Source organism: Hylobates moloch, unplaced genomic scaffold (genome assembly GCF_009828535.3).
Source record: "Hylobates moloch isolate HMO894 unplaced genomic scaffold, HMol_V3 SCAFFOLD_4, whole genome shotgun sequence".
In the NCBI taxonomy this organism is placed as follows: domain Eukaryota; kingdom Metazoa; phylum Chordata; class Mammalia; order Primates; family Hylobatidae; genus Hylobates; species Hylobates moloch.
The window spans coordinates 174,683,747-174,695,112 of NW_026652279.1; the positions used below are offsets into that span (position 1 = coordinate 174,683,747).

An 11,366-nucleotide genomic window follows, 5' to 3' on the forward strand; every position below is an offset into this window, starting at 1 on the left:
TGAAAACTGCCAAGTTGGGGACGCAGAGCCTGGTTTTCTCACCTGATTTCGAGCTTGTCCACGTCTTCCTCCTCAAAGTCAAAGTGGGACTTCTTGCTGTAGCTACAGGGCCGGGTCACCTGGAGTCAGACGAGAGAGAAAGCGCTGAGACCACGGTACCACAGGCGGGGGTATATGCAGACCCAGGCCCTGGGCTGCACGACCCTCTGTGCTTACCCACACCGGGAAGGCGCCAGGCGGGATTCGGGATTCAGGCCTGGCTTCCTGAGTGCCAGCACTTCCCACTCACAGCGCCCCTGGAGGGGCAGACCCAGGTGAGACCTGCCCCAAGGCTGTTCACGGCCACGGCCAGACTCTCCCAGCAGCTCCTGATGGGTGCCGGGCTCTGGGGACCTAAACGTTCCTCACCTGCGCCTGCTCTGGGCCTGCCACCCCGTGAGGGAGGGAGGGGCCCCCTCTGCCATGGAGAGGAAGCCAGTGCCGCCCTCCCTCCCGTGGCCCGACCTCAAGGCTCTATTTGCCAACAGGAAGTGAAAAGCGTGAGGTCTGTGGTGCCTGAACCTGGCCAGGCCCTAATAGACCCCAGCACTCTGGGGAGGGTCAGACGGTGGAAAGTCAAGACACTGCTACCTTCCTCCTGACACCTCTGCACCATGGGTTCCTTGGAACAGAAAGGGAGTGAAGTCGTGAAGGGTCGAGGCTCCGGGACCCCCTTGCCAGCCAGCAGGGCCCTTGCAGCAGAGCAGAGGCCACCCCACGGGCTCCAGGAGACCACAGTCAGTTACCACCTGGAGTTCCGATTTAACCACCATCCGCCGTGCACCAGGTCACCTGCGTTTACGAGACGGCCTCCCTCCTGCCCGGCCTCCCTCCCTGCCCCACCTTCTCTGGGCCTCAGCAGTGATGCTGGCTCAGGAGCTCTCAGCTCGAAGTTCTGATGTAGGGCTTGACACCAAAATCATGTTGCCAAAACTGCCTAACCGCTGAGCTTGCACTTCCTGATTAGTAAACTGAGGTGAAGATCACGCAGGGGCAGTTCTCTGCTTTGCGTTGAGGGTTGCTGACGGCTCCTCCTTCCTGACCTACGCACCACTGTCCTCAAATTTGCTTCCCCTCAACTTCCCCATCTCATAAAACTCAGGTCAGGCAACGCCTCCTCCAGGAAGCCCCTGACGCCCCTGCCTCACGCCCTCTCTGCAGGGCAGGTCAGGCAATGCCTTCTCCAGGAAGCCCCTGACGCCCCTGCCTCACGCCCTCTCTGCAGGGCAGGTCAGGAGCTATTGTAGGGGCTTGTCTGTTTGCATCCCTCCCATGCTGGCCTGGTGTGGTGGCCTTGGACTCCTCTGTTTTCTCCCATATCTTATCACCAGCTGACCACCAGCACGGTGCTGGCACCTGACACATCTGTTGAGTGAATGAAGGCAGCTCCTACCAAATTTATGAGATTATTTAATCTCATGTAGAGAGTTAAAGGGCCTTAATGTGTCTAGTTGTTATCCTGGAAGAAAATGGTACAGACGCTGCTTCCCATGGAAACGGAACATCTGTTTTCCTGGGTCTGCTCCCGGTAGGTGGCTGTTTGACCACAGCCTGTGGGGGACACGCTCCCTCCCCAGGGCTCGGCCTCCAGCTGGGTCAGAAGCAGCTGAAGCCGAAAGAGGCAGGGTCCTGGTGAAAGAGGTCCGTGGCTGCCAAGGAAGGGGTGGAGACGGAGTGAAAAGTCACAGAGCCCAAAGAGCAGGGCCCCGCGCGTCCCACACAGCAGCGGTCAGCGAGGTCCGGGCCTTCCCTGAAGCCCCACAGGTGGTGACGCAGACCATGGTCTTCAGACTGTCTGTGGTCACTAAATCGTTCCAGTAGGCTGAGACCCACATGTTTAGAGTAAAACGGGAGTGCACACGGTAGAAACGGTGTGAGAACACTGCAAGTGTGATGAGCACCCGTGTGTGGCTGGGCAGTGGGCGAGCTCTACCCCACGGTGTGTATGACAGCTCTGTGTGTGGCAGCCGAGCCAGCAGCCGAGGCGGGGGGAGCTGCCACCTGGAACTCAGTCCATGCTGCAGGCCTCCTGCACCTCCAACAGGGCCCACCCTGCCCCTGGGAGCCTGGCAGCTCCCTGCCTTCCCTCGCTCTGGCAAAACCATCTTCTCCGCCTGTCTATAAGTGAGGACTTCCGTTTGAGACAGAGAACAGATTCCACCTCCAAAGCCCTCCTCACAGTGGCCCTGAAAGCCTGGCCCTGGCTTCGGACACCAAGTTCCCACCTCTGCCTGTGGGGCCTTCTGAGCCTCAGCAGTGCCGGTGGGTTCTGCTCAGTCAGGACCCGCTGACCGGCAGGTCCACTCTCCTGCAGTCCCGAGAGCTGCATGCATCGAGCCCCGCTCAGCCATCATGGCTCAGGGGAGCCCGCCCAACCCCTCAGGCGTGACTGGCCATGCTCCTGCCACAGAGGCCCTCATCCATCCTCACATCTCCAGGGCCTGTGCACGGGAACGTTTGTGGATGGGGAGAGCATCTGCCTAAAGGCCCTGCACACAGCCGTCCCCAGACCGTGCCGGCCACATGGCAGGTCCTCACTCCGCGAGAGGCAGCCGTCCCAAAACCGCGCCGCGGGTCCCACTCCACCAGGGGCACCCTTGCACCCTCCTTTTCACGGATTTTGGTGCTTCATGTTCTGAGAGGATCTCTGTGTCTGAATCCTTTCCCGCTTTGTTTCAAAACCCTGCCTATTTCCACTGGAACAAGGCGTCCACCTGCTCAGGGATGCTTGGACAGAGCAGCCAAAAAAACAAAACCCCCAAGGTCCTGGTAATTTGGAAAGCGTTAATCTGTCATCTTTTAACTCAAATCTGGGCCAGTTCGGGAGACAACGACAGGCCTTTCTCTCTCGGGAGAGGAAGCAAGGTCCTGGGGCCACGGGTCCAATCCCCAGGGCCAGCCGGCGGGGCTCGCTTCTCTCCAGAAAGAACTTCCAGAGGGAAGAGACTGAGATCATTCTGATCCCAGGGCCGACCAGCTGGGCTTGCTCTTCTCTGGAAGGAATTTCCACGGCTGGGCTGGCTCCTCTCTGGAAGGAACCCAGGGCCGGCCGGCGGGGCTGGCTCCTCTCCAGACGGAACTTCCAGAGGGAAGAGACTGAGATCGTTCTGATCCAGACTTTCTGCCACATGTCTCGGATACAGAGTTTCCACTTGACGTTCACCCACGAAGATACCAACCTCAAAATAAAACACTTCATCGAACTGGGGGTTGTTGGTCTTCCTCTTCACTTTCGTCTTCTTTGCTTCCGATCTGTTATTGAGAGAGAAAGGATTGGGATTAAAGCAACACTGCTGATTCCACGTCTCTCAGTGATAAAACCGAGCTCTCAAATGCACAAGTCACTTATTGCCTTTATTTATTTTATAAATATTTCTGCTGGTCTCCAACTCCAGATGGTATGCAAATCAGGAACCTTTACTGAGCCAAAAATACCCAGCATGAAGAGCATGAAGGCTTCATTTTCTACAAAGCAATTTTACAGCAATAAAGAAAACAAAAGGAAGTAAAAATTCATATTCTACCTCAAAGCGCAACCTTCTGCCTCCTCCCAAATGAGGCAGCGGTCTCGTGATTTCAGAGCTGGACCCTAGCCCGCCAGGACCAGAACAGAAACCTGAGGCGTGAGGCAACTTGCCTGAAGGGTCCTGCCAGCGTCACGGTGGCGTAGGGGTCGCACTGCCCATTCACGATGGGGAGGCCCTGGCACTCGACGATGCTGAGGAGAGAAGCAGAGGCGGCGTCAGGAGGGAGCGTGGACACCCGGGCAAATGGCAAGATAGCTCTGGGTCGGGCGGGAGGCGAGTTCAAGCTGTGAGATGCGGTTTCCTCACTGGAAGGCAGGGAGGGCCACACCAGCCACTCTGCCTCAGTGGGATGCTGAATCACGCTGGCCGTTCGCAGAAGCCTAAAACAACACCTCTAAGGTGAGCATGTGCTTTAGTGAGGACGCCGAGAGTGTGTGACAGGACATCTAAAGCAGTGTCATCGGGGGGGGGCGGGGGGCAGGACCCCTAAAACAGCATCATCCTGGGGGGCCAGAACCTCTAAAACAGTGTCATCCCAGGGCCAGGACCCCTAAAACAGCATCATCCTGGGGGGCCAGAACTTCTAAAACAGCGTCATCCTGGGGCCTGAGACCCCTAAAACAGCGTCATCCTGGGCGCCCAGGACATCTAAAACAGTGTCATCTTATGGGGCCAGAACCTCTAAAACAGCGTCATCCTGAGGGGGCCAGAACCTCTAAATAGTGTCATCCTGGGGAGCCACCGGCTCTGGAAATTCTTGTGTTGGTTTGAAAACCCCTGCGTGCTCCTCGGGAGCCAGACGTGCCACTCGCCGCGCGCTCAGTCCCTGCTGAGGACGTGTCTTACCGTGTGGCGAGCTTGTGGCAGACGACCCCAGTATCTGTGATGACCTCGCTCAGCCGCAGCTCCAGGTGCACTTTGCCCTGCAAGGCACGAGGACGGGGTGTCAGAGGCTGTGGCGCTGCTCCCACAGGCCGCCAGGGCCGCGCAGCCCAGGGAAAGCCCGAGGGCAAAGGGAGCAGGCGGCTCCGCCCTGCCCTGGCTGATGGGTACATCCAGCCCCTCCACTCCACCCCTGGAACACAGGTTCCCAGCCGTGGCCTTCCTCCAGGAGAGCTGCCTGCCTGACCGCTCAGCCACATGCGGCTGCCCGGGCTCCCGGCTCTGCTGAGAGCAGGTCGCTGCCTCAGACCTGAGGGGTCCAACTGTGTGGGAGATGGTCATTCAGTGACGCAGACCCCCAAAGGCGCTGACACTGCAGGCTGCTCACGTGTGTCCATTGGGGCAAAGCAGAGAGGAAGCACAGCTGTCTCCCGGGCAGGGGCTACTGCCTTTACCTCCCCTTGGGTAAGGCTGGATGGAGGCCTGCAGGAACCTCGGAGAGCTCACACAGAGAGCAAGGCTCACACAGAGAGCAAGGCTCACACAGAGAGCAAGGATCACACAGAGAGCAAGGATCACACAGAGAGCAAGACTCACACAGACAGCAAGACTCACACAGAGAGCAAGGATCACACAGAGAGCAAGACTCACACAGAGGGCAAGACTCACACAGAGGGCAAGACTCACACAGACGGCAAGACTCACACAGAGAGCAAGGATCACACAGAGAGCAAGACTCACACAGAGAGCAAGACTCACACAGACAGCAAGACTCACACAGAGAGCAAGAATCACACAGAGAGCAAGGCTCACACAGAGAGCAAGGATCACACAGAGAGCAAGACTCACACAGAGAGCAAGACTCACACAGAGAGCAAGGCTCACACAGAGAGCAAGACTCACACAGAGAGCAAGACTCACACAGAGAGCAAGACTCACACAGAGAGCAAGACTCACACAGAGAGCAAGACTCACACAGAGAGCAAGACTCACACAGAGAGCAAGACTCACACAGAGAGCAAGACTCACACAGAGAGCAAGGATCACACAGAGAGCAAGGATCACACAGAGAGCAAGACTCACACAGAGGGCAAGGATCCCACAGAGAGCAAGGCTCACACATGGGGGCTTCCAGCAGAACAGTCAGCAAGGCTGCCCTGAGAGCCCACCTGTCTCTCTTGATCCGTCTGTCTCTGTGTGCTGCTGTGTGTCTGTCCACCTGTCTGTGTGCACGGCTGTGGGTGTGTGTCCACCTGTCTGTGCGTACGACTGTGTGTCTGTCTGCCTGTGTGTGTGTGTAGTTTGTGTGTGTGGCTGTGTGCTCTCACCTGTGTGAGCATGCTGCTGTGTGTGCGTGTCCACCTGTGTCCGTCTGTGCCTCTGGCTGTGTGTGTGTGTGTCCATGGGTGCTGCTGCATGTGTGTGCAGCTGTGTGTCCTCCTGTGTGTGCGGCTGTGTGCACGCAACTGTGTGTGTCTATGTGTGTCTGCCTATGCATGCATGCGACTGTGTGTCCATCTGTGCTGCTGCTGTGTGCGTGTCCGCCTGTGTGTAGCTGTGTGTCCACCTGTATGTGCGGCTGTGTGTCTGCCTGTGTGTGTGCAACTGTGTGTCTGTGTGTGTGGCTGTGTCCACCTGTGTTTGCATGTGACTGTGTGTATCTGCTTGTGTGTACATGTCCACCTGTGTGCATGTTCACCTGCGTGTGCATGCAGCTGTGTGTGTCTGCCTGTCTGTGCATGTGGCTATGTGTCCATGCGGGCGTGCGACTGTGCGTGCATGTCCGTGTGCACATGGCTGTGCGCATCTGCCTGTGTTTGCATGAAACTGTGTATGTCTGCCAGTCGGTGTCCGCCTGTCTGTATATGCGTCTGCCTGTCTGTGTGTTTGGCTGTGTGTGTCCTCCTGTGTGTGCATGCGACTATGTGTGCATGTCTGTCTGTGTGCAAGCAGCTGTGTCTGCATCTGCCTGTGTGTGCAGGCAACTGTGTGTGTGTCCGCCTGTGTGTCTACCTGTCTGTGTGTGTGGCTGTGGACATGTCCTTCTGTGTGTGTGCGTGAGTATGGCTGTGTGTGTCCACCTGTGTATGCGTGTTTGTCTGCCTGTGTGTACATACGACTGTGTGTGCATGTCTGCCTGTGTGTGCACCGCCTGTGTGTATGTGTGACTGTGTCCGCCTGTGTGTGCGTGCAGCTGTGCGTGCCGCTGTCCCTGTATTTGCTCCAGCCTGAATGGCACTGAATGGATGGGATAAACACAGATTCATCCATGCTTCAGCGGCTCCGCCTGGCGCAGCCCTGAGCTCCAGCTCCTGAGGCTCCAGCAAGGCCAAGGCCTGTTCCCCAGGGCTTGTCCCTGCCTGTGGGAGGGCGGGATGGATGGGCAGAATGCCTGGCGCTAAGACATGGATGGCAGAACCCATGGCACCTCCTTACTTGACACCATGTCAGTGCAGCCCCTCACTTGACACCACGTCCCACGGCACCCCCACACTTGACATCATGTCGGTGCAGCCCCACAGCACCCCCACCCTTAACCCGGCGCTCACAGGGGGAACGGAACGGGGTCTGTGCTGCCCAGGCAGGTGTGGGAGGTGGGGCCTCGGCTGCTGTCCTGAGACTCTGGGGTCCGGAGGTTGGGTGTGGCCTTCCCGCCCTGTGGCTACAGCCCCAGAGCAGGTCCTGAGGGGCCACAAGGGTGTCCGGCTGGGAAGGTGAGCACGAACCCCACACCAGCACTGTGGGCGGGGAAAGCAGGTGCCTAAAATGACAACAAAGACCCCGCCAAGACCACAGCTCCTCTTCCCGCACCCATCAGAGCTCAGAGCTGAGCGGAGTATCACCTGTGGTCCTCACCACCTGGCAGTGGGCCTGCTATCCGTGGGCTAAAGGAGCGGCCTGAACACCAAAGACAGGAGAAAGTGCCTGACCCAAGAATAACCAAGAATCCCTACCGCTTCATCCCCATTCTCAAATGCCGGGCGCAAACTCCCTCAGGACAGAAGCGTTCAGATTTGCAAGGCTGTGCAGACGGAGGCAGCTCTATTCACGTTCGGGAGCTTCAGGAAGAGTCCCGACTGCATGGGGGGTCCTGGTCCCCAGCAGCAGGCTGTGTGGCCCCCGTGTGCTCTCCTGGCTCCTGGCAGCAGGCTGTGCGGCCCCCGTGTGCTCTCCTGGCAGCAGGCTGTGTGGCCCCCGTGTGCTCTCCTGGCTCTTGGCAGCAGGCTGTGCGGCCCCCGTGTGCTCTTCCGCCTCCTGGCCAGGTCCAGGGGCATCTGGCTGGGCACCATCAGGTCCTGAGGCTGCTCCTGTTCCTGCAGTGTGAGTCCCTCCCGATCAGCTGACTTGTGCGCTTCCGTCTTCTGCTGATTCATGAGTGGGACAAACAAAACCCACCCCTGAAAGGCCCTTTCTCCTGCCAGAAAAGCCAGTGAGTAAATCTGCAGGTGCCAGCGCAGGCTGGAGAATCCCAGACGTTTAGAGGTTAAACAACACAGTTCTAAATAACACACGGATCAGAGAACGCAAGACAAATTTTAAAATGTTCTGGAATAAACAAAAATGAAAGTGTTACTCATCAAAATCAGTGGGATGCAGCGGGAGCCGTGCTCGGGGTGCGGGGGAATCTGGAGTGCCGGCCACACAGACCAGAGCAGAAGGGAGATCTGAACGCTGACCTGAGCTTAGAGCAGAAGGGAGACCTGAATGCCGACCTGAGCTTAGAGCAGAAGGGAGATCTGAACGCTGACCCGAGCTTAGAGCAGAAGGGAGATCTGAACGCTGACCCGAGCTTAGAGCAGAAGGGAGATCTGAACGCTGATCTGAGCTTAGAGCAGAAGGGAGACCTGAACGCTGACCTGAGCTTAGAGCTGGGAGACTGAGAAAAACTGTTTAGTTTAATTTAGTAAACTAAACCCAGAGCCTAAGAACAGAAAACAGAAGTCAGATCGGAAACCAATAGGGAAAAATCAAAGCCAAAGGCAAATTCCTCGAGAGATCAATAAAATTAATAAACCTCTAACCAGGCTACCAAGAGCAAAAGGGAAAAGGCACAAATTCCCACAGGAAAGGAACGAGAGGACCTGGCTGCCCACCCGGCACCTGCCTGGACGCTGCACTGAGGTCCCTAGCACTGCACTCCTGCGAACTCACAGACGTAACAAAGGGGCCCCAGAGTCCAGCTCCTGACAACACGTGGCTGCAGTGTCACCCGCTGTCACCCCTGGGGCCCTGGGCGGGGGCTGCTGAGGGGTGTATGGAAACTCTGTACTCTGCTCAATTTCCCTGTGAACACAGAACCGCCCCCAAAACAGTTAATTAAGTTTAAAAAAGCAGCCAGTGGTCCCTATCCATCTATCTCAGGAAGGCCTTCCCCAGGGAGAGAGCAGCACACAGAGCCGGGTCAGGGTCCTGGCCCCACCCACCGGCTGCTGTGTCTCCAGCTGAGCGGGCAGCAGCCCAGAGAGCAGCCAGGACAGAGGTGCCTTGGATGCAGGGCTGTTCCACGCCGGCCGCAGAGAGGAGACAAAGTCATCGGGCAGATGAGCCAGGACGCAGAGGCCACGAGGAAGGAAGCCCAGCCTCGGCCTCTCCTCCTGCAACCCTGGAGAGATGTGAAAGCTTGAGATGGACGGTGACTTTGTTTGCTCCGAAAATCCTTCCAAGAGGACTGTCTGCTGCACAAACACAAAATTCCCAGAGGTTGTAGCGGGAGGCTGGAATTTCTAGCCCAGTCAGATTTCACAGTGCAACTGGAAGGCTCCAAGGGGGAAATACGCAGGTGTCTCTCGGGCGGACGGCGGACCCGGGGGTTTGCTGTGATCCCTTTGCAGGGCTGTGCTATTTTCTGAATACGTCACAGATGCGCTTGAACGCCTGGTTTATAAGCGGAGCTCAGTGACCCCAGGGGCCCAGATCACCGCGGATGCCTCACTGTCACAGGCGGTGCTCCCGCTGGCATCTGACGCTGGCATCTCCCCCGCTGGCATCTGACGCTGGCATCCCCTGCCCCGCATCTAACACTGGCATCCCCCCCCGGCATCTGACACTGGCATCCCCCCCACTGGCATCTGACGCTGGCACGTCCCCTGCTGGCCCTGCGTCAGGGGAGGGTCAGAGAGCACAACTCTGCATAATAAAGTGATTTAACAAAGACTTTCCAACAGTGGCCATTCCAGAAGGAAGCAAGAAAGGTTTAATTGTGTTTCCCCCATTTCTGTGACTCACTCACTGGCCTCCCCCGTGGGCCGCTGCTGTGACACTTGCTGTCCGGACACAGGACTGTTCCTGGGAATCACAGAGCAGAGGGACTCACGGAGCCACACGGCTACCCCGCCTTCCTGAAAACGGTCACTGTGACATCTTACGATGAAATGGCGGCTCCTGAGACTGGAGTTGTGGGCTTTTTTTTTTTTTTTTCTTTTCTTCTTCTTCTTTTGAGACGGAGTTTCACTCTTGTTGCCCAGGCTGGAGTGCAATGGCGCGATCTCAGCTCGCAGCAACCTCTGCCTCCCGAGTTCAAGCGATTCTCCTGCCTCAGCCTCCGGAGTAGCTGGGACTACAGGCATGCACCACCACGCCCGGCTAATTTTGTATTTTTAGTAGAGATGGGGTTTCACCATGTTGGTCAGGCTGGTCTCGAACTCCCGACCTCCGGTGATCTACCCGCCTCGGCCTCCCAAAGTGCTGGGATCACAGGCGGGAGCCACCACGCTCAGCCTGGAGTTGAGGTTTGAAAGGTTGGCTGGAGTCCGGCAGGGCCGCTGCTCCCTGTCACGGCCACGTTTTGGGCGGCGTTGGGGTCGACTGCATCAGTGAAGCGAGCAGGGCAGCACCCGAAGCACCCGCCCGGGACCAGCGGGCGTTGGAGAGAGCACTGACCCTGCCTCCTCCCTTTTAGACAACAGCTCGCATTTGCCTTCCCTAAAGGGCAAATTCCCGGGAGACTGACACCACTCGGTTCAGGATCCTCACATTCTGGACAGTGAGAGTCAGGCTTGGAGGACGCTGGGCTTGGCCACAGGTACGCAGCCTCGGGTGTTAATTATGAGATTCCACCAGCTGTGAGATCAACCTGCGGCGTTGTTATTTACAGCTTTGTGGAGATGCAGCGTCTGAGTCCTGATCGTCATGATGGTTACACCATCTACCCTGTGATGAAGTCGCACTGACTGTCACAACGGCCCATCAACAGGCAACTGGAGCAACAGCACACGCTTCGCACCTGGGATCATTCCTCAGCCTCGGAAGGAAGGAGGTTCTGATAACACAAGCAACCCGGAGGATGTCGCGAGGCACGACATCAGCCTCAGAAAGACCAGCAGGGCAGAGCTCACTCCCATGAGCCACGGGGAATGGCCCACGTCAGAGACAGAGTGCCGTGGGGCTGCCGGCGGGGAAGAGGCGGACGGGAGCGCGTGAATAAACCTCTAGCCAGGGGACAGAGGTTCCATTCTGCAAGATGAAAGCAGCTCTTGAGATGGGTGGTGGTGACCGTTGTACAATATTATGAATATATTTAATACTGTACCACTGAATTGGACATTTTAAATGGTTAAAATGGTAAATTTCATGATGTCTCTATTTTACCACATAAAAAACTGGAAAAAAATAGCATAGAATACACACAGAGAGAGACACACACAAAAACACGTGCCTGTGAACTGGTGAAATCTGGATAACGTCCGTGGACTGCACAAACGTTGGCGTCCTGGTTGACGTTGCACCAGCTGCACACGGCAGTGCCTGGGGAAGCTGGGAGAAGGGAGCACGGCCTTCCGTTAGGGGAAGCCGGGAGGGGGAGCACAGCCTTCCGTTCAGGGGAGCACAGCCTTCTGTTCGAGGGAGCCAGGAGAAGGGAGTATGGCCTTCTGTTCGGGGGAGCCGGGAGAAGGGAGCACAGCCTTCCATTCAGGGGAG

The 11,366-nt window shown here is 57.2% G+C and overlaps 1 protein-coding gene across 3 annotated transcripts in view; it reads right to left on the bottom strand.

The window, feature by feature from the left end:
- Window positions 1–11,366, bottom strand: part of RASA3 (RAS p21 protein activator 3) — a 133,748-nt gene that overhangs the window by 34,550 nt on the left and 87,832 nt on the right. For all 3 annotated transcript variants that reach the window (XM_032151428.2, XM_032151430.2, XM_032151429.2), the window contains 4 exons: window positions 4,413–4,489; window positions 3,677–3,757; window positions 3,219–3,291; window positions 43–119 (listed from right to left, as the gene is read on the bottom strand). In XM_032151428.2, the coding sequence (XP_032007319.1) occupies window positions 43–119; window positions 3,219–3,291; window positions 3,677–3,757; window positions 4,413–4,489 (308 nt within the window). The remainder of the gene's footprint in view (window positions 1–42; window positions 120–3,218; window positions 3,292–3,676; window positions 3,758–4,412; window positions 4,490–11,366) is intronic.